The following is a 22,609-nucleotide window of genomic DNA, read 5'->3' on the forward strand; positions in this document are numbered from 1 at the left end:
CCTGCTCCAGCCTCGTGGGGTCTGGATTCCTCCCCACTGAAGCCCCACCTTTGGTTTGACTGTCCTCATATCACCCCAAATACTTCCGGGGGAAGCCAAAGGGCTCCTTTAGCTGGGGGCCTCACGCTCTAATGGTCTGGGAAAGAGACCTGCACTGCCTTTCTGGGCTGTCCAGAGATCTTGCCACTGAAACTAATTCCTTGATGGAGAACTACTTGGGAAATAGATTGCACTGACCACCAGCTGGAGGGACAACTTGGTCAAGTAGCTTCATGCTTGTCTTCTTCCAGATTTTCTTGATCACAGCTCGGAGTTCTTCATTAGCTTGCTCCAGGTTCCCTGAATCCAAAAGGCAAAAGGAGGGGTGTGTGACATGGCACAGGCCACACCTGTGTTTGTGGCTGAGCGCTCTCCTGCCCCTCACCATGTTGCCTGGTCCTTGCATTGCCTTCTGATAGAACCTTCCCCTTTCCTATTTTCAGAGGCATTTACCAAGCCACCACTGGGGGTTGATCATTTCCACCTGGGAATTCATGAACTACCTTCTGCTGCCATAGCAACCTACCCCAGACAGGACCCATGCTCCTCCCTTGACTCCCAGACCAGAAGGCAACTGCCTGCCTCTGCAGCTGCCTCTTCCTCCTCCCCTTCGTCCTCCTCCTTCCCTGCTTCCTTCTCTCCCTTTCTTCCTCCTCCTCTGCTTCTACCTCTTCTCCCTCCATTCACCCTCTTCCTTTCCTCCTCCTCTCTCTCTCCCTCCATCTCCCCCTTTTCCTCCTCCCCTTTTTCTTCTTCCCTTCTTCCATTCAACCCCCTGCCTCTCCCATTCTTCTTTCTCCTCCTTCTTCTCCCATCTCCTCTTCCTGCTCCTTCACTTCTTTCTCTTGCTCTTCCTCCTTCTCCCCACTTCTACCAAGCCCCCCAATCCTGCCTTTGTTCCTGCACAATAAACTTCACCATAATAAGACTCGTCACAGGCTCTGCTGTAGTTACTTATTCTGACCTCAGAATATTGACTTGTATTCAACAGTCATCTTTTCTTCTGATACATCACCATGTAGGCCCATCCTATCTTCCGGAACACTTAATGATGCTTGTTTGTGGCATAAGCAGCACATGCCAGGTGGGAAGTGGCTAGCTTTGCTGGGCAGAGCTGCAGTGTTGTGAAGAACACCTGTCTTCCCACTGAGGCTATGTCTCCTCTGTCTTCTCTCACCTCCCCCGTCACCTTCCCCCTCACCTCCCCCCTCACCTCCCCCCTCACCTCCCCCCTCGCCTCTCTGCAAAGCCTCTGCTTCCCACATGGAGGCCTCTGAGCCGGCCCCGAGGCACTTTCCACTGCCTGCTCAGCCAGGTTTGAGCAAGGCTGAGTGTGGTAAGCTAAAGAGTGCAGCTGAGACGTGGACCTGCTAGCACCCCACATGCTAACCACGCTGCGTGCGTGCATACGTGCGTGCGTGTGTACGTGCATGCATAGTCGCCTCTGCTTTCTACCCTTTTCTTGGCATCTGCGTCTGTAGTTCCTTTTTATGGACAAAAAAGCTACTGCTTGGAAGAGCGAGCTGCCTCACTGATCGTGTTGGTGGAGAAGAGCAGGAGTGGATTCTGTGGTGTCTGTCTGTGCCCCAATACCTTGCCTGTTATTCGTGGAGTAGAGGAAGCTGTGTGATGAGTAAACTCCAGATATTATGGGACAGAGCAAAGGATAAAGGAAAAACAGAAGGACGGTGGTTGGCTGGTCAGATGGAGATGTTCTCCCTGAATTCTCATCCTTTTCTGAGGAATCCCATTAATTAAGAAAGAGCCCAGAGGGAGAACCAAAGTGTCTGTCTGTGTCTGTGTGTGTGTGTGTGTGTGTGTGTGATCTCTCCTGCTGCCTGCCCTGCTTCCTGCTTCCTGCTTCCATGGAGTGCTTACCTTCAGTCTTGATCTTGAGAGCCGTCCGGACCAAAGCAAACAGGGTTGCATTGAACATGACGGTCCCATCGCTGTTGAGAGGCATGTTCATGGCAACCAGCCTCTGTAGATGAGAAAGAGTTCCCCGTGGGAATGCAGATAGTCTATGACAGCCAGGCTCCCTTTTGATGTTCATTCTTTGTTTATCCCCATCCACGCTCTAGGCAACCCTGGCTTCAACTCAGCGGTCATTTGGGAGCATCTCTAAGATAGTTAAATGTAGGCACCAACTTGACGTGTCTATGGGCTGCTCAGATAACGGGTTAACAATCGTGCCACGGTCTGTCTGTGAGGGTGTCCTGACAGAGACTGGCAGTGAAGCAGCTGCCTGTGAAAGCCGGCAGTCTTCATTCAACCATAGCACACAAAGAAGTGGGAAAAGACTGCCTTTCCTCTTCCTGTCAGTTTAAGGTAGAACATCAGCCTACTGCTGTCTGACTTGGATCTCATCGGTCCCCCTGGTTCTCAGGCCTCAGTCTCCAGACTGAACTGTACCACAGATATCCTGAGTCTCTCACTAGGAGATGACAGACTGTGGAACTTGAAAGCCACATGTGCCCATATCACATAATAAACCTTTCCTAGTATATGCCTATGTGTGTGTACATCTATACCTGGACAGCTATACATTGGTTACACATACAGACATACACATATATATACCCACCACCACCCCATCAGTCCTATTTCTCTGGAGAATACTGACAGATACGACCTAATATCTGTGAGAAACCTGGGATAACAAAGTTCAAAGTTCAGTCATGAAATATAAATGTTGACAATCAGATATTATTTAATGTTACATAATTAAATACCATTGTCCATGTGTTCTCCTTCATTAGCTAGCTCTCTGGGTCCCGGGGACAGGCCTCCCCTCTAGGTACATCCTTAAGGATTTTATGATAATCAAATGATACAGAAGGTGCATAGGCCAGGCACGGGGAGGATACATAGAGCCTATCACCCAATAGAACTCACTACTGTTCGTTCTGAAAGTTTCCAGAGACAGAACATCATGTGCTATCTTGGGGAGGTCTCCGTGGCTTCTCTGAAGGTTTGGTCTTTCAGAATAGATCAATACTTCCCACTTCTCACCCCTCTCCAGGTACCTCTAACACCAGCATCAAGGGGAGTTGTAGAAGAACTTGGGGTAAGGGACACCCTCTTTGGGTTCTAGTCATCAAGACAGGCCTTGTGAAGATTGATGTAGACCATACACACAAAGGTTTTATGCCTGGCACATGGTAAGTGTTAATTAAACATTGTTAATTTAAAAAAATTCTAACTGGGCATGGTAGCACACTCCTTTAATCCTAGCACTTGGGAGGCAGAGACAGGCTGATCTCTTGAGTGGAGGCTAGCTTAGGGAGGCTATATAGCAACTTCCAGGTTAGCCAGTCTCAGAACTAAAACAATCCAAAGTTAGTATTCTCTTGGCTAAAAAGTTCATTCCAAAAGAAAGGTAGACTGTTTTTTCTATCCTGCTGAGGGACTAGGATGCAGCTGTCTAGGCAACCTATCTAAATTCTCAATCCTTCTACCAACCTCTCCTGTCTCCACAGCCAGAGCAGCCAGGGTGACTGGGCATTCATTCACTTTTCCTGACAAACAACTGTCAGCAGAATGACTGACTTTGTGCCTTAAGGACACTTAGGTCCTTTAGATAAAGGATCCTGGAGTCCAGACAAAGATGAATGAAGGCAGTTGGGTTCTGTGCTGCTCTGTGGACTGGAATGAATGGACTTCTTCAAGAAGTTCAACAAGCAAGCCAACCTTGCATTCCTGTTTCTACAATAATGTGAGAAGGTCCCTGTGGCTTTATGAGAGAAAGACCAGTGTGAGCCAAGGCTCCACGTGACCAGTGTAGGAATGAGAGAAACAGGGTAGGAGACCTGAGCTCATCCCAGAGACACCTCAGATTCATGCCCCAGGGAAAGGAACTACAGAATTCTACAGCAAAGAGGCCACATGCACACTGTCACCTTCTCTATAGCTGGGAACCTAGGACCCAATGTCTACCTACCACTACCAAGCTAGGGCCCAAGGTCTACCATCACCAAGCTAAGGCCCAGGGTCCACCACCACCAAGCTAAGGCCCAGGGTCTACCACCACCAAGCTAAGGCCCAGGGTCTACCACCACCAAGCTAAGGCCCAGGGTCTACCACCACCAAGCCAAGGGCTAGATTAGTTCTTTTCTCATTCTCATTGGTGCCTGTCTCCTCACCTGGCAGCAATGTTCCCCCTTGTGCTTCCTCAGCTCAGCTCTCCACACTGCCTACTCCTTTCTCCCCATCCCCACAGCTCTTATCCTGGCCGTCACACTGCGTTCCTTCCTCTAGTCTGCCTCATGTCAACACAATCAGCTCTGAGATGGAGACCTGAAATTTCATCATTCTCCACAGGATTCGATGTGGCCCAGAATACTCAATCAGGTCTAGCTTAGGGACAGAGGCCTCTGCCACTTATTCTCGTGTCCCAGTCAGATGGTTACCCGATCGATGCCTTGCTGTTGTCCGGTCTGAGGCTCTTCCTCCTCCAGCTTCTGTCTGGACTCTGTTCTCCTTTCTGAGATGCATGCCTGCCTGCCTCTGACTGACTCCTATGTCTCCTCTGTATTTTATGTGGATTTAGCTATGCTAGGGATCAACCCCAAGACCCGGCATAAGCTGATCTACATTCATAGTCACCTGGGCCTGGCCGAAACGCCATTTCCTCAGACATCTGACCTGGTGACAGTTTGTAGTATTCCCTTCATCCCGTTATTATCCCTGACAGAATTCTAAGTGTTATACATTTGAGGGTGCTGTCAAGGCAGAAAACATTATTATCTCCACATGACCAACGCCTTAAAGACCTAGTGAATGTAAGACAGCATAATGTGTGTCCCGAACACAGCGGCGAATAGGTTTCTAGACTTGGATGGCTGGATACTCACCTTACACGCTACTCGGTGTGGACATAACTTTCCAAACCCCAGGGGAGGCTGGATACGTCGGAGCAGGGTGACCACATCGAGGTGTTTTATCCTTCCCCTGGAAGCAGAGCACAGCTTGAGGTCCCCACATGAGCTCAGCCTACCACCCCGACCCTGCAGAAATCACCACAGCCATTCCCAAAGAACTCTTGAAAGCCAGATGGGTGCTTGGTAACTTACTTTGCTTCAGGGTCATATTCTGACCATATTCTTTTGAATTCGTCCAAGTGGTGAGGCCCCAGAATAGACCAGTCCCGAGTCAGATAGTCAAAATTGTCCATGATGACAGCCACAAAGAGGTTGATGATCTGGAAAAGTGAATCATGAGGGTGGTGGGAAGGTCCCTCGCACTGTTATCTGCCTCCTAACTGCAGGGCATGGAATATTGGAACCCACGTATCCAGGTTGCAGAGACAGGCCATAATATTCTCTCACTGGAAATTAGTCAAGGAAAGGGCAGGAGCCTGACCAGATGGCTTGGCACATGCTCAGGAGGGGGCGGGTGGGTGCATTAGCTGGCACCCTGAAGCACATTGTAATCTCATAATTTAATTGCAACGAGAGACAGCTCACACGTTGGAGGCACTTAAAGCCAAGTACGATGGCTTTGATACTTTTGAAAGGAAACAGCAGTCTTCAGTAACAAGGCTAAATGGAAATTACCCCAGCCCACTGTGAGTGCCTGACCGGTCCCATCCGGCAGCGACACGTGCCAGATTCAGCAAAACAGACACCTGCCTGGTAGGGCTCAGAGCATGCCAGACTCCTTAAAAGCACTGTGACAGGACAGCATCAGCAGTCTGGACCTCGACTGCTACAGCAGCTCTGTAAGCAGAGACAGGGTGCCGAGGCTGCTTACCAGGAATGCACACAGCATGTAGAAGCTGATGAAGTAGACAATGGCAAAGTTGCTCCCGCAGGTGTACTCCTCTCCCGGGCTGTAATCTGAGTCTGGGTCGCACAGCTTCCCTGGGAGGCAGGCAAGCATGATCTCCTGCCAGGCTTCCCCTGTGGCACACCTGGTTAAATGGACAGAAAGGGCTTTAACTGAGGGAAGGGGCAAGGAAATGATGGATTAGACATGTGGGAAGAAAATTCTTAATTTGTGCAAAATGTATCAGGACAAACTTACAGGCTACAGTACTTTCCCATGAGGCTTTGTTATTTCCCAAGAACTACAATTCCCAGCATTCACCTGGTTCCTAGCTTGTGGGATTTACAGGTTAGTTTGGGGAATTACAAATTCCCATGTTTCCCCTGTGTTTGTTTTCCTGGTTGTGTTCTGGTGCACTCTTCATGCATACATATCTATCCTACAATTTTTTTTTTTCTGGTGGTCTAACTGTCGGTTACAATCCAAATGACGCCAGCAGTTTTAACAATGCGTCAGTTCCTCTCTGACTGAAATGCTAGTTCTGTTTAAGAATACAAAATTGGGGCCAGTGAGACGGGTCAGTTGGTAAAAGGTATTTGCTGTGTAAGCCTGAAGACCTGAGTTCCATCCCTAGAACCTATGTAAAAATGAAGGCAGATTGATTGGCTCCATAAATTTGTCTTCTGATCTCAACATGTGCACAGTGGCAGGTCTACTCCGAACATATATCATATTCACACATACATATGAAATAATAATGATGTTTTTAAAAGGTATAAAACGGTTGATAGTAGTAGAACATACAATCCCAGCATTTTGAAAGGCTGAGGCCGGAAGACTGTCATGATGTGAGGCCAGCCTGGACTACATAATGAGATCCTGTTTCAAAACAAAGTAACAAATACCAAACAGGAACAACAAAGCAGAAGTCTGTCAAGAAATAATGGGACCAAGAGCAAGCATGACCCCATCCATTCAGAACTCTAGGGGTACCCCATTCCACCCCACTTGCAACCCACGCCCCACCCCCAAGGACCCAGTCACCTGAAGAGCAGTAACACTGCCTGAGGAAACGTCTGGAAGTTGTTGTTCCTATTGATCTGGTTGTTATCTCTCATGGCAACTTTCCCAAACATCTAGAAGAAGTTATTAAGGCGGGAGGGGAATCAGATGTTCATCAGTGTTACAGTTTGGATCTTGAATGGCCTCCAAGGTTCATGTGGTTAGAGACTTGATCCCTGAGGGCAGTGCTGTTGAGAGGTAGAACTTGTGGCCTAGTGGCAGGCCTGAGGTTGCTGGGGTTCTGTCCTCCTTCTCAGGAGGTCTGTCTCTCTCATGATGCATTTCTACAATGGTGTCATGCCTTGTCATAGAGCAAAACAAGACCACTTCTGCCTACTATGTTTCAGGATACTCATGAAATGCCAACTAACATGTCACATAAAAAGAGTTTTGTGAATTTAGAACTGACTTGGGTTTAATTAGCAACTAGGGCTTTCTTAGGACACCGGGCACCTTCTGTGCTCTGCAGAGACATGCACTAGGCACTAGGCTGAACATTAGGAATGCAGTGTCTCAGAGCTACAGACTCAACCCGAGGGAGTCACTGCCCGGAGGAGACTATGGAGTGACCAAGCAATGATAACCAGACACAGCACACACTGAGGTGATCCAACCCACAGAGATCAGGAAAGAGGCTCATTTGACCAGTGTTAGGTTAACAGCAACCTAACACCTCAGAGGGAGCAACACCTAAACCGAGAACTGAGGGAGAAGCAGCAGTCAGTCAGGGGATGGGGCAAGAGTTCTCCAGGCAGGGGGAGCATCACCTGAAGGAGCACAGAAGGCCTGAGGAGGGGATGAGTGGCAGGCAGAAAGGTGAACCATTGGCTGGAGACAAAGCAGGAATGGGTGGGGCCTTGTGGGCTTCATGCCTCAGCCAAGTTTTCCAATAGCATTATGGAGCAGATTGATATTTCAGATGGCCGTGGGCCTGTGCAAATCCCAATGGGAGAATCTGGAGCCGGGCTACCCTGGACTACCTCATGAGGATATAGGACTCTTGTCCTGGAACTCCCAATAAAATTCCTACAAGTGCTTCTAAGCATTCAGGACAGTAAATAAATAAATAACCAACCAATCTCTCTGTGCTGGAATTACCCCACCTCTCTCACTTGTACCTCACTCTAGTCACAATGACACTCTACCAATGTAGAACATTCGCCCCTGGCTCCCTGGACCCAGAGTTTTCAATGCCATCCAGCTGCCCCACGGTGTTAGGACTCAGCTGACAATGGTGCCCCAGACCTTTTCCAACCCAGGAACACATGCTATAGTCCCTCAGCCTAAGAGCCATGCTTCTCTGGAAAAGCGTGCTGCCCAGATTCAGTACTATCCGCGGCATCCGGAAACACACGATAATCCCAATGTGATAACTTATAATCGTCCAGAGAATTAGCAGGTATGTGGAGTACTAAGTACCTCTGAGCATCGTCGGCATAGAACACGCGATCCCCACGCCGGCGACTGGGCCGTCTCCTTTCCCACTGGGGAGCCTAGGACCTTCCACTACTCAGATCAATGACAGGTCTCCTCACCTAGTTCATCCCCCTGAGACATGAGTGTGTGTGTGTGTGTGTGTGTGTGTGTGTAGAGAGAGAGAGAGGGATGCTAGCCCAACATGCTCCTGGTGCATCTTGAACTCCTTCTGATACCAGCTCTATCTTGGAAGCCCAATAATGTTCTATCTCCTAGTCTTCTCGGTAGCCAAGGCATTTGGCTGGAAAATCGTGACCTAGGCTTTCTACTTTATCTGGCCTAAGCATGGACTAAGGATGGCCGGCCTGGAAGGGTGCTGTGAGGGGAGCAGCTGCCACTCACCTGCATGCCAATGACCGCGTAGATGAAGAACAGCATGGCAATGAGGAGGGCGACGTACGGGAGCGCCTGCAGGACACAAAGGGTCGGGTGAGTGGGTGCTGGACCCTTGTATCTGATCAACAACCCGTGAGGCCCAGCCCAGCACCTGTACTCCGCTTCTGGGGATCCATGCACCTGTGTACCTAGCATCACAACGTGTAGGGTGTGCTTCCCAAGCTCCGTGTTAACCCTAAACATTCTTCCACACAGACACATAGATCCCAGCGAGTTTTAAATGTACTCTATATCCTTCATGAAACCGCACTTGACCAAATCATCTTACAATACCAGATTCCCCGATTGCTTCCATCTGTTCTATATCTGGGAGTGGTTGTAGAACAGCCAAGAAAACTTCCTTATGCAAAATAACCTACATTCTGGTTTTCCTTACGATGAGACTTTAAGGAGAAGAATGACAGAGCCAGAGGGTCAAAAGCCACTTAAGACTGCAAAAACATTTTAAAATGCACCATCAGTGATACATTTTATGAAAATATCTCTTACATTCAAAGAGCCTGCAAGTTCTGACAGGCCTCGCAGTGAGTACACCATGAGGTCGCTTGGCTCTTAATCCAGCTGTGCACTCCGCCTATTTAACTTGTCCTTAAGATAGCAAAGTACCAACCAACCTTACTTGCCTTAGATTACCTAAGTAATCAGCTTTACAACCTAAGATAATGCATAACTATAATAAGTTACAGACTCTTCTATGCCCCTGACCTAAAAAGCAACTCGTGTGTGTGTGTGTGTGTGTGTGTGTGTGTGTGTGTATTATAGTAGTAAATGATAAAAACAATCTTCTATAACAAATGTTGAAATCGGCATCCAGATAAAACTTGATAACTGTGTGTTGACAGTATTGAGTGCTTTGGGGTCTGGTGTAAATGACTCAATTTCTTATAAAACTCTTAAAGATTTTTGCGAAGTGCTGCCTCATTCCTTTTGCGTGTGATGTTTTTTATGCTGCTCAGGAAATATAGAGCAAAGCCACCTTTCTTAGGGTCAGTGGGACATCAGTCAGCCTTAGGGATGACAAAGACATGGGGACAGATCAGATATGTACAATAGAGGGAGAACAGACCAGGCAGCAATTACAAACTACAGCCAGATTGAAGGCAGGGAGAAACATGGAGACTTCAGACTTGAGGGTCACTCTTGGTCAAATTAATGCAAGGAACTGCTGGGCTTCCTTCCTTAGTACAACTCGGGTGCATTTTCGTGTGTCTGAGACTATCTGTACTGCTTTTAGTGGAACCATGTACCTATCTGAAAACAGCTACAAACTCACGGGCGGGGCCCAGGAAGCAATGAAGCTAGCAGGATGCTCAGGCTCTTCTTAAAAGCACATGAACAAGGGTCTGGTCAGATCTGAGGCCAGGTCCTTGATGGCTTTTCTCCATCACCACATATGACAAACGCGTCTACGTGTATGGTAGCCCAGGGCTGCCTAGGCTCTTGGGCTTAATTCCAAGCACAGCTGATTGGAAACAGCTTTCTCTCCCATCTAAGTGCGTCAGAATGCTGACAGGCACTTACAGGTTTGGGGCTGTGATATGCAGCCTGGCCCAGTGCTACAGCGCTACACCCAAGATGGAGTGCTTATCTTCGCCCCACAAAAGCTCTTTGTGCTTTCTTTGTAGACATCCAAATGTCTGAGGACTGTGCTGGCCGACTGTCTCGGGGCGTATCAGTACCGTCACATGGCTTCTTTACCTACTAGGTTTTTTTAAAGTTTAATAATTCTGTCAAGAACTAAGATTGTTTTGCATGAATGTATTCCGTTAACCTAGCAGCTCATCTTTGGAATGTGGGGTAACCACAAAGGACTGCAGGGTTGGCCACACCCTGGTTCTCTTGCCTATGGTGCTTGCTCTGTCTCTCCTGAGCCACACCCCTCTTCCTTAGTCTCCATCCTTCTTAACAGGGCTGTGATTTCCTTCCTGTGAGCTTTTGTCTTCTGTCTTCTCCTTTCTCTCAATGCCATCTCTTTCCCTTTTCCCTACTTAAAAAAAAATTTCTGAAATTTTCTACTGGTTATCCCAGAGGGGATTAGGGAAAACTTGAATTTTTTCTTTATATAATTTCACTTGTTCACATAATGTTTGAATCATGGATAAAACCCAGCTGGTGAAGTGAAGGGGCATGGCCATCAATTCCCTTCATGGTTGTGCCTTTGATGACATATCTGTATTTATTCCTCACCATCAACAGATTTGGTCTAGATGAGAGGAAAATCTACAGCAGGCACCAGGTGGTGAAAGAGAGAGAAGCTGGCTCTGCTCTCAAATGGACTAGAAGCAACCTAAGGAATCATAGGTGTCAAATAAGTCCTGGTGGATACCTAGATGAGCAGGACTCTTAATTCTACCAAGCACCCAATAACCTGGAGTAAGTAGAGACTCCATCTAAGAGAGAGGCTATGTGCTGGTTTGAATAAGAATGGCCCACATAGACTCATATGTGGAACTGTTTGGGAAGGATTAGGGGGCGTGGCCTTGTTGGAGAAGGTGTGTCCCTGGAGTTGGGCTTTGAGGTTTCAAAAGTCTAAGCCAGGCCTAGTCTATGTGTCTATGTGTCTATATGTCTGTCCCTCTCAGCCTGTAACTTTCAGTTAAGAAGTGAGCTTTAAGTTACTTCTCCAGCACCCGTGCCTGCCTGCCTGCCTGCCTTCCTGCCTGTTCCCATGTTTCCTGTCATGCTGATCATGGACTCACTCTCTGAAACTATAAATAAGCCCCAATTAAATGCTTTATTTTATAAGTTACCTAGATCACAGCAATATAACTGTCACTAAGACAGGCTGCCAAGCTTCAGGGAATGCCTAGTGACATTCTCCCTCTCAGACACTACTGTTGCTGGACATTCCAGGCAATCAAAAGTCCTTGAGATTTCTGTTTCTCTCATATGGAAAAACGTTGCAGATCTCTGACTTTTGTGGTCTTATTTCTGCCTCTTGTTTAGTCTCCCATAATCTCTACTGACTCGGCAGTGAGAGCCAGAGTCTTCCGGGACAGAGGACCATCCCTGCCGTACATATGCTCTCAGGGAGAGACAGTGAAGTCCTAGGTTGCTCTTACCTGAAAGGACTTAATGAAGGTCCACAGGAGGGTCCGGATGCCTTCCCCCCTGCTGAGAAGCTTCACCAACCGCATCACTCGGAAAAGACGGAAAAAGGTGATGGAGATTCTATTGCTCTCTTCAGAGTTCTGAAGGGTTATCATGGAGAGGTCAAACCCAGTGGAAAGCAGAACATGCGACACTTTCAGAAAAACAGCAACGGACTCAAAGGTGACAGAGGTGAGAACTGAAGATGTGTTTCTAGGGCCTTACGCCTCAGAAAGCATGATATGAAAGAAAAAAGTCACATGCTAACAACACAGGGTTTAGGGGACAAACTGCATCCACACAGCACATGCATGTCCACGTGTTCTACTGTGTTAGAGGAGAACGCTGGGCTGCTCAAGAGTACTGGACACTGATGATGAATGCAAACCACTGTAGACACTGTTCTGGAAGGACAATCATGGAGAATACAGAACACCAGTGGAAAACTCGACATGGTCAAATAAAGTCAAGGAGAAGGCCCAGCCCCTGGGACCAGTCACTGATCTTACCCCAGGTGTGGCAGTTGGGAGAGGGATAGTCTCACTTTCAGATGGCTTTAAGAAATCAAAGATTGAAATGTATTAATGTTGGGGGAAGGCAGCAATGGCTCAGGAGACATTCCCCCCTTTACCGGTGTGTAGTTGGTGTCTTTGGTCAACACATCTGCTCCCTCCCTGAGACGATACTAGTACCTCACTCTGGAACTGGACTGGAGTGGACAACATCCATTGACAGCAGCACAAACACACTAATTCTAGTCTAGTTTCTTCCCAGGGATGTGATGTTTCTGGTGACTGGTGCCTGCTCAAAGATTGTGGTGCATGCCTTTGTGGTCTTTAAAGACACAGGCTTAGAGAAACCTCGCTTCTTTAGCTCAAAGGAGCTGACCACCTACAGCAGGCCTCCTGGCCTGGAATAATGGACTGGCTCTAACCATGGGGCGAACAGTGGCTCTGCCTGTGGTCACCACACTTAAGCATTACACGTGCTCCAGAGGATCAGTGTCTCTGCTGGAGGACTAGAAAGCCTGCTTAGTGCAAGAGATGGAGTCAGGCATCTCCCCAGCAGCCTGCAATTCAGCCTCAGCCAGGTCAAGCCCACACTCTAGTCCTGAGGGCTCTGTCAGAACATCCCAGGGCCAGCTTGCCTGAGCCCCATCTGCTCCGCCTCACCAGGTCTGACTGTGTGTCAGTGAATGATTGTCTCTTCCACCTCCACAGAGGTTGTCTCTCCTTCTTCACTCTACTCAGTGCTCAGTAGAGCACTTTTGGGGAGCTGCTTAAGAAAATACAGATGCTAGAGGCAAGTTTTCCCCACCAGGAGGCATCTTGAAATGACAATAGCAAGAGTGGGGGAAAGACAGTCTCTTATCTCTCCAGCCACCGAGTGCCATTTCCACTGAGGCAGTGACTCTTACTGAGACTGGACAAAGGACAGGATCCTCTGTTGGTGACTCCCAACAAAGGCTTTCCGTGGCACATAGCATAACTATACAGGGGCGTAGGTGGGTTCGCTGCTAGACGATTCCTTCCCTGGGGACATGGGAGAAGGAAGGCTTGGTTCTTAAGCTGATTCCTGAGACCAAACAGAAGAGTGCTATGAACTTCAGTAAGAAAAAAAAATGGGTCTGAATACATGATGGCATACTTGTCATTCAGCAGTGACCGAACCTCAAGAGCAGGTCCTGACTGCCTGAAAAGGCTCTAATCCACCTGGATATCCAGAACAGGGATATAGACTCAGTAGATATACTCAGAACATGCCAGAGACATGTCAGAATCCAAGCTCATTAATTTTGTTAAATTCTTTTATTTGCTCGCCTCAGAAGTAACACCTCCTTAAATGGATGGATTTTGTTTTTATTTGTTTTAATTAGACGGGGGGGGGTGGAGGGATTCTCATTATGTAGCTTGGGTTGGCCTCAAACTCTGACTCCCTGTTTCTACTTCTCAAGTTCTGGGGTTACAGGTATGAGCCACTATTCTTACCTCTGATCATGAAGGGTGGGGGAGAGGGGTTGTTCTTGTTATTTGTTTTTTAACTTAAGGCTTTAATATACATGGGAATTAGTTTCCCAGGACACTTGTCCCCACATCACGCTTCCTAAGGGCTGTGGAGAAGGAAGCGGCACTCTTGCTCAGACAGCTAGGCTGTGCACATGTGAGTGGCTGTGTAGTTAGATGTGTGGACACTTCTATTTGTCTGTGCTCAGAGGACTGGAGAAGGCAGAGCAGAGACCTCTACAGCTATGTTACCAAAATCCCTGTGTGGACCTGCGAGAGCATGAGTAAGCCTGCTCTTCCTGGCTGCTCTCTTCTGCTCGCTCCTTTGTCGTGCCATGACAGGCCATCTGCAATCCTCTTCCTCTGGGCTGACGAAAGCTGGCTACACTGATTTTTGAAATGTGCATATTTTTAACTATTATCTGAAGAATGATAATCATCACTCATTACATTTACACTTTTTTTTTTTTGAGACAAGGTCTCATGTAGCCCAGGCTAGCCTCAAATTCACTATGTAGCTACCTCTACCTCCTACCTGCTGGGATTATAGGTGTGGACCACAACACCTAGTTAAATCATCTTTTTTTAAGGAGGAAGAGAGGAGATAGCATTTTTCAGGAGGCAAAAGCAGTGGACCACACAACACAGGAGTGAAAACCAAAGCACCACAGGCGGCATGCACCCCCAGAGTGACCTGAGACATCGCCCCGGAAACCACACCTCCCAGGGCAGAAGGCCTGCTAGAGGGGAGAATGTATCTGGCAGCTGGGGTGGGGACCATGCAAGTTGCCAAAGTTATCTTCCACACTGAAGAACCCTAGGATGGCTTTGCTCCATCTGCAAAGAGGCCAGTTGCTCTGATCCTGGGGTACATGCTAAAGCTACCCACTGCCTGGGTGCTACCCAAAAGTGGTTTTCTAAACTGATCTGGGTCCTTTTACACTTCAGGAATTTTGAAAGCCACCAAGTTATTCTAATGTGCACTCAGAGTAGAGAATTCCTGTCTAGAACAGAGCAATATTAGGTCAAGTATTCAACAGATAGCTAACAGCTGCAGAGTGGTCACAGAGAGTGAAGCCACTAGAAGAGACCACTAGGGCTGTCACAGCTGTTACAGGAGCTTCTAGAGTTGATGAAGAAACAGAAATTGGTTCCAAGGGATTACATTCTATATCTGTCTCCTTTCCAAGGTCCAGAGAGGCACTGGGAATAGACAGACAAAACCTGGATATGGTGTGCAAGTCACCCAACCCAAAACTTAGCTTCTGAGGCCACCAACAGATGAGCCTAGAGGATATGGGGCAGGGCAAAGACTGGCTCCCTACATGGCTGTCTTTTCAATAGCCTCAAGGAACCGGGTGATCTGTGTTCAATAGAACCCCATGGCCATATAAAAGTTTGGAACAGACAGCTTCAGCAGGCTTTGCTACTGCAAGGTCACATTCCTCAGCCTGAAGTTCCTGGCTACTATGTGGACTTGAGAGCTTGTTCTGACAACAAACTGAATGACATGGTGTCGCCTCGGTCTAAGCTGGGCGCGTGACAGAGCAGCATCAGCTCCTAGGATCTGGAAGTGAGCTCCTATTGATTTTTTTCTGTGTTCTTTGATAAAGACAAAGCAGCCATGGTTTCTAAGGAAGACTGCTCCTCCCTTAGGCAGCAAGGGATGGAAAAAGACTAAAATGTCAGCAACAGCCATCCCTGGGTCAGAGCTTTAGTTGCTTGATCATTTCAGAATGCAAGGAACAAACAGGCATCAGAGAGAAAGCAAAGTCAGCCTATCAGGTGTCGCCCAACATTCAGCAGCTTGGCGGCATTACAGAGGTGAAGGGGGCAGGTCCCGAAAGCTATCACACCATGAACAAACAGGGTGGGGAGCGTGGGAAGACATCAGGATGGAAAGAGCTGGGTGCATGCCAACAGGACAATGCAAAGGGTCAAAGGCCATCCCCCTTTTATATCACAAAGAATGCAAATAAGCAGAGTTCCCATTTTAAGGGCAGACCACTCAATCTGGAAGACTGCGTTGGTGAGTCACAGAACCAATATGACTGGCCAAACAAGCCTGTCTCAGGTCCCAGCCAGGCATGAGGACACACGGGAGAAGAAACACTCTAGGTGACCATGGCTGATCCTTAGCAAGTCCTGTGAAACTCAGTGAAACACCAAAGGTGAGAAGCAGAAACAAAGTATACAGTCTCTAGAAGCGCTTTTGCTTAACGACTTCACCGTATATATGATTATATATACTTGCCGCTACAATTTTCTAAAAATAAAACCAACATGAAAAATCAATTAGGTAACGGAAAAGGAAGGTCAACAGTCTAGGGGAGAGAGTGCAGCAGGTTAAACATGACAAAACATGATGATGATGATGATGATGATGATGATGATGACAGCAACTCAAACCAGCCAACAATGATCCAAGGGTATTCATGCTCAGTTGACTGTGGACCTCAGGAGACAAAGCCACTGAGGATAGGACATGCATCGCTCTCCTGGGGAACTGTGTGTATGGAGGGAGGATGTGGGGAGGATAAATATCCACATTCTTATGTATTTATAATATCAGAGGTTAAGAATGGTCTGTCTGCCTATCTGTCTGTCTGTCTCTTAACCTTTGGTTATTCCCAGAGCCTAGATCCAGGTCTACAAATGGTGGATTCCCAGTAACACTGATGTTGAAGATGGGATAAATGAGCAGGGAACCTAACTTTTGCCATCACGGGACGGTGGACCAACACTGAGATCTTTGCAGGCAACACAGGCGAGGGAGTTACCAAGGCAAGGTTGAGAAGTGTTTGGTCTCAGAGCACAGCTAGTAACGGGAAGGTTATGGATTGACAGCAGGTTTGGGAACTGGGAAGATTTCCCCAGTGTGAGTCTTCAATGAGAACCTGGATATCATGAATGAGGCCTTGCACAGACACCTGATGTGAACTGCTGACTAGACACTCACACATAGACCTTCCCCACCCACAGAGAAGCGCGGCCACCCTGAGACACTGACAGGCAAGGCCAGGCCAGAGTTGAGGAGCAGGGCCAGCTTCCAGCCCATGAAGCAGGTGTCACCTCTGAGTGTACCAAGTCACACTAGCTGGTTAGCACGTGGGTAGCATGAGAAGCTGGGTTAGCTGGTCAACAAGCCTTGGTAACATCCTGGTACCCAGAAAATGAGAGTTTATGACCCCTGGCTCATAGCACCTCAAAAGTCTGTTAGGACAACAGCTTATGGCATTTTTAATGTCTGTCATAGGTTGCTTCTGACCCTTGAGAAGTTCCTTGACACACATTATAGATACTTCAAAGGCTTTAAGACAATTAAAGCAATCAGATGTCTTGCCACCCGGCAGCCAAGGTAGGATCCTGCTATTCTCACAGTGACTCCAGATCAGTTTACAACCAAAGCGATTCACTTGCCATGGGTGACAGTTTTACAGCTGTTTACAGTCTGGGCTTAAGGGGATGTGTGTACCCAGACCTAGTAAAATGTCACCTTATTATCTTGGCATCACATGGATTTTGGTGTGACATCATACGTTGGTGGCCATGGTAATATCTTACAGTCCATTTTGTATAGTACATGAGAAAACTGCATAAAAAATAGTGTGTCTTCATAACCCTTAGCTTTAGTAGGTATTTTCACAAATATTTACATTGCTTTATTCCTGGCAGATAGTGTCGCTCTGCTGGACGTATGAAGTCAAGGCTGGCTGGGGCTGGAACTGCCAGGCCAGTGGCTGTCCAAACATCTATACGGACAGAAGTCAGCCTTGGCTCCTCAGAGGGGCATCAAGGAACACCAATGTTCCCAATCCCTACAGGCAGGCTGGGCACCGGGATGAACCTGACAATTCTCAGCTCTGCACATGTCAGCCAGGCAGAGCAGAGCGCTGGAGGGGCAGAGACAGCACCGGACGGGCAACACAGAACAGACGCCAACATCACACAGCAGCACTCCCTACTCCCGCCCCACACACTGACATCCATCAAAGCCCAAGGATGAATGTAGTACAGGCCAATGGGTGGGGCCTTTCCTGCCTGCCTTGGGCCTTCACTAGAGCAGGCACTTCCTTCTCACACTCTGACGTCTGAGTTGTCAGGCAGCTTGGGGCGGGGCTTGCCTCACCCATTATGGATGTGCTCTGTCGTTAAGGATAAACTGAACATGACTCTCTCCTAAAACACACCAGCGACACTATTTGGGGATCAAGGGCCACTGTCACCAGCAAGGTTGAGAGCAGACTCAAAGCTAGGAGGACAACGGCAGAAGCTATCTCAAAGTCAGGTGTGGCTACAGGGATCTCCTGTGCCATCACAGAACCCTGTGGGTATGAGGCCACATTATTAAAAGACAGAGTATGATGTCTTAAAAAATAGCTGTTTTAGTTCCGAAGTGGCAACTTTACACTTGTCTTCATTCCTTAAGGGGAAGGGATGAAGACAGGACAAGGGAGAGGGGAGGAGATCACTAATTGACTTTCATCTTCCAAAATGAATTAGTGTCTATAATTCTGTGTGGTGGGGATTCACGGGTGGACCTTCTAGCCTCTTCTACATCAGATGTAATGAAAGCAATCGCATTAAGGGACACAAAGTTTGCTACTTACATTCACTTCAGTTATAGCAATATCAACGACGCTACCCACAACAATTAAGGCATCAAAAGTGTTCCATGCATCAGTGAAATAGTGCTGTTAGGCAGGCATTCAGAAGCCACAGAGACAGGAAGCACAACAGGAAAAAAAAAAAAGAAGAAAAGGACAGCGTTAACAATATGCCACTCGACTGCTTGAAAACTCGCCCCGAGACAAACACGTTGTAGATAACGTCACTTTGCATGGATTTTGACAGAGCAAATGGAGACAACCAGAGACACCCTATCTTACCTTGCCTACTAGTGCCTGAGGTCAATGGTGCCAGAGTCAGCCCTGCAAAGGTGATTTGTGTCTGCAGAGGCCTTTGGCTAAGGCTCTACTCTAGAAGGTTCTTTCCCACAGCCTCTGTGAGGAAATGTCTAGTTTCCAATCATGTGTGCCTGGGATCTGTGACTTGTCCAGGTGATGCCACATCAGGGCAGGGAGCAGAATGTTGTACAGACAGGAGAGAGAGGACGCAGGCCACACAGGTGCGTACTTACGTCAGCTTCGCTGAGGGCCACGTCTATAATGCTGCCGATTACGATGAGGGAGTCAAACGTGTTCCAGGCGTCACTAAAATACCCCTGGACAGAGCAGGCAGGGGCAGATGTTTATGAGCACTTATGAAGGGCACATCACAGGGATCATATGAGGGGACACATCTGAGTCCCTGCAGCACCCATGGCAACCAGGGGAGGGGCCAGGACAACCAGGGAGGGGCCAGGACAACCAGGGGAGGAGCCAGGACAACCAGGGGAGGGGCCAGGACAACAGGGGAGGGGCCAGGAAAGCCAAAGGGGAGACAACAATACTGTCCACTGATAGAAAGGGGCACAGAGGGGTGGTTGTGCTCCCATGTGTGTGAGCATGGGCATGAACACACACATACATAAACACATACACACACACACACACACACAAACACACACACACACACACACCAGACCTATGGTCCTGGGTAGATAGAGGGTAACCTTGTCCTGGCATCTACCCCAAACCCTCAGGAGCCGATGGAAGATTGAGGCTCCCATATACTTCCAAGAGTCTCTAAGTTCCCCTCTTTTCCATTTTCCCACTTGAAGCCACCAGGTCAGCAGCCTCCCTCTGTCCTCACTTGTCCAGCAAAGACAGCAGGCCATGCAGTGCAGTAAAATTCCTGAGAGCTCTTGGCTTGAAGGACACAAAGAGACTCGTCTAAAGGTCACAGCTTATAGAGAGATGGGATAGCGATGCACGGAGCTTCAGAGTAGAGCTCTGCGGCAGAGAAACTCTCGATTGTGGAATAAAGACAAGCCAAGGCAGGTTCTGTGGGAGAAAGAGGACTGGAGGGTGAAGGGGGGCGGGGCATCAGGGATCTCAGACCGCCAGCCACTGCAGTCTACCACCCCCTGCTTTCCTCTGTCCTTTCCCTCTTCCAGGCTAAGTGAACCCCTCTAGATTCCCCCAACAACTTCCCTGGCTCTTTCCCATCTCCCGAGACCTCTGCAACCCCTCTGACCATAATCAGCTCAAATCTACTTCCTCTTCTTAGGTCAGATAGTGCCAGTTCCTTCATGGGATTTTCCCAGATCCTTCTGACAATCTCTATCTCTATCTATCCTATCGTATTAACTGTACTTTCTCAATCTTCACCCAGAAGGTCTACCATGCCAAAGCTTCCCAAGGAGGAGGACAGCATAACCAACTCTGTTATCACCTCTGCTGACCCTGTCAGCCACGCAGACCACGGTCATGTCCTCCACAAATTTGTATCCTAGTTTTTCCTGGTTCCCAGTTTTTAGGTTCTCGTATCTTGCATCAGTTCTAACATACTTGTGATTTAGAAATTTAGATGTATATTTTAGGTATTCTAGGAGCTTCACACTACATGCCTAACTGGCACCTGTTGACTCTTGACACCCCTGGGAAGCCACACTGAAGGCGGTGGTTACATTCTGTACGGAGCCAGAGGCTTCCAGCTGCCAGAGCTATCCTGTCAAGGTCTGTCTGTCTATAAGCCAACTGTATCCTGAATGGGTAGCACATGTTTTAAGAATAAAAGTCTAAGTCTGAACCCTAGAAAGAGGGGGTCAGCACAGGTACAGTGAATATGTTCACAGATGAATTAAGTATTGAGGCCTGGGACCTATGATCAACTGCAGGGTTAGAGGAAGCCTTTGTAGAGCTGTAGCGTTTTATTGCACCGTGAAAAGGGTGGGCATGCTGACTCCTAACCGCAGAGTGGGGTTCTTTCCTGTTTACTGTTAATGGCACCCCCATCTTACTACTAATGGCACTTGAAGCCTTTGGCAGGATGTTATTTGTTCTGATGAGTGCTTACTGCTTCCCTTTGTTACTACTGACGAGACTCCCAGCCTCAACCTCAGTGACTTCTGATTTACTCTCCCTCTCTCCTTTACGACCACGGTGTGTCTTGCACTTGCCCCTCACTGGCTGGCCCTCAAACAGTTCTCTCAGAAGTTCAAGGAGCTGATGGACAGAACTGTCCTGCATCAAACCCAATGGGAGTATTTGCTCAAAAGAACAGCTCACACCTCCTTGGCTTGCTTCTCATGAATACAGGATTCTTAGCTGACCAAATAGAGGGAAAATGGGCGCCCCGGAGGTATAGATTTGTGATGTAAAGCATGTGGTCTGAGGCAGGATGAGGAGCTGGTCCAGGATACAAAAGAGAGAGTTCTGCTTCCTTCCCAAGGCAGTCTTCTGAGGCACCGTGCAGCTGGGTCATACACACACGGAACCTCCAGCATCACAGAATACTCTTAAATTATTTATACTGTTACAAGTAAGTACCAGGAAGTCCTGTAACTGGCAGCATCACTGCAGACTATGCTGATGGACAGGTCCTTCTCTGTTTCGCTTTCTTCTTTTCTCCTCACAGACTCTCCTGCATGGTGAAATGTGTTCCTCAATCCAATGCTAAGACTACAAAACACTCACAGAGCTCCGAAGACTGAGGCTCCTTCCCTTACGTCCTGACTGGCCATCACTACATGTTCTGCTTTTCTCATCATGTCTGACAGATCTGCAAGAAGAGAGCCACGCGCCTCGGGGACCTTGCACAGTACCCCTCTAGCCGCTCCTTTCTGTCTCCACTGTGAGTTCCCACTATGGGCCAGTCCTGTCTGTGTATAAGCTGTTCAGCATGGAGCCTTTTCTGGCACAGAGTGGTGGATAAAATCCCTTCAAATCAGCAAGATAAGGGTTTAACACTTGCTGGGAAAATTTTGGAAATCTGATAGACTAAGAAAATTGTTCACAGTTTCAAAATGGTGCCCAAATCCTTTACAGTTTGCAGACTGAATGGCACAAGTGGCTGGTGTCAAAGGCTCTGGCCAGGTGGCTCTGATAGGAGTCCAGGGGAGGCAGAAATGTCAGCCACCCCTTCTTCCCACACACCCCTTTCATGTGTAGTGGCCTCCTATTTCATGAAATCACTACCTCGGCAGCATGACTCAGCTCCCCGACTCTTCATGCATCAGAGACACCATGGTTTGTCACACAGGGCCATCCCCACCCACCATTCTAGCTGAAGGACACTCCTCCATAACTGAACTCTGGAGGCAGGGCCTTCAAGTGGAGCCAGCAGACAGCAATCAAATCATTTCTCCCTGTCTGTCTGTCTGTCTGTCTGTCTCTCTGTCTTCCTTCCTTCCTTCCCTCCTTCCTTCCTTCCTTCCTTCCTTCCTTCCTTCCTTCCTTCCTTCCTTCCTTCAGATCTACCTGCTTGAAAAGAGGGAGTCAGCCTCATGCAACAGCTTTTATTATTCAGAAACATTCCTGAATCTGATACTTAAGTTATTGTGCTAGCTAGTTTTTAGTTAGTTAGTTTGGTTTTTCTCAAGACAGGATTTCCCTGCACAGTTCTGGCTCTCCTGGAACTCAGTCTGTAGATCAGTAATTAATTTTAATTATCAATCAGACATCACCCAGACTCACTGGTGAAGAGGATCTCAGTGAGACCTGTGGATTCTACTGTCCTGTTGGCAAGTCTGCAAGCGATACTCTTAACTGGGTCTGCTGCAGTGGGAGAGCCTGCCCTGGGCGTGGCTGCCACTGAGTCCTGTACTGTGTAAGTGTAGAGAGGTGGCCTGCAGGCCTGACCCACTAGGAAGAGGGACCCTCGCCGGCTGCTTT

General features: G+C 48.1%; 1 protein-coding gene across 1 annotated transcript in view; it reads right to left on the reverse strand.

The window, feature by feature from the left end:
* The window catches only part of Cacna1d (calcium voltage-gated channel subunit alpha1 D), a 162,155-nt gene that overhangs the window by 29,740 nt on the left and 109,806 nt on the right, over positions 1 to 22,609 (reverse strand). Inside the window, exons 30-38 of the mRNA XM_052190314.1 lie at positions 18,973 to 19,056; positions 11,802 to 11,930; positions 8,686 to 8,751; positions 6,850 to 6,941; positions 5,791 to 5,950; positions 5,112 to 5,239; positions 4,893 to 4,989; positions 1,918 to 2,020; positions 238 to 339 (exon numbers count right to left, since the gene is read on the reverse strand). Of these exons, the coding sequence (XP_052046274.1) occupies positions 238 to 339; positions 1,918 to 2,020; positions 4,893 to 4,989; positions 5,112 to 5,239; positions 5,791 to 5,950; positions 6,850 to 6,941; positions 8,686 to 8,751; positions 11,802 to 11,930; positions 18,973 to 19,056 (961 nt within the window). The remainder of the gene's footprint in view (positions 1 to 237; positions 340 to 1,917; positions 2,021 to 4,892; positions 4,990 to 5,111; positions 5,240 to 5,790; positions 5,951 to 6,849; positions 6,942 to 8,685; positions 8,752 to 11,801; positions 11,931 to 18,972; positions 19,057 to 22,609) is intronic.

Source organism: Apodemus sylvaticus, chromosome 8 (assembly GCF_947179515.1).
Source record: "Apodemus sylvaticus chromosome 8, mApoSyl1.1, whole genome shotgun sequence".
Classification (NCBI taxonomy): Eukaryota; Metazoa; Chordata; class Mammalia; order Rodentia; family Muridae; genus Apodemus; species Apodemus sylvaticus.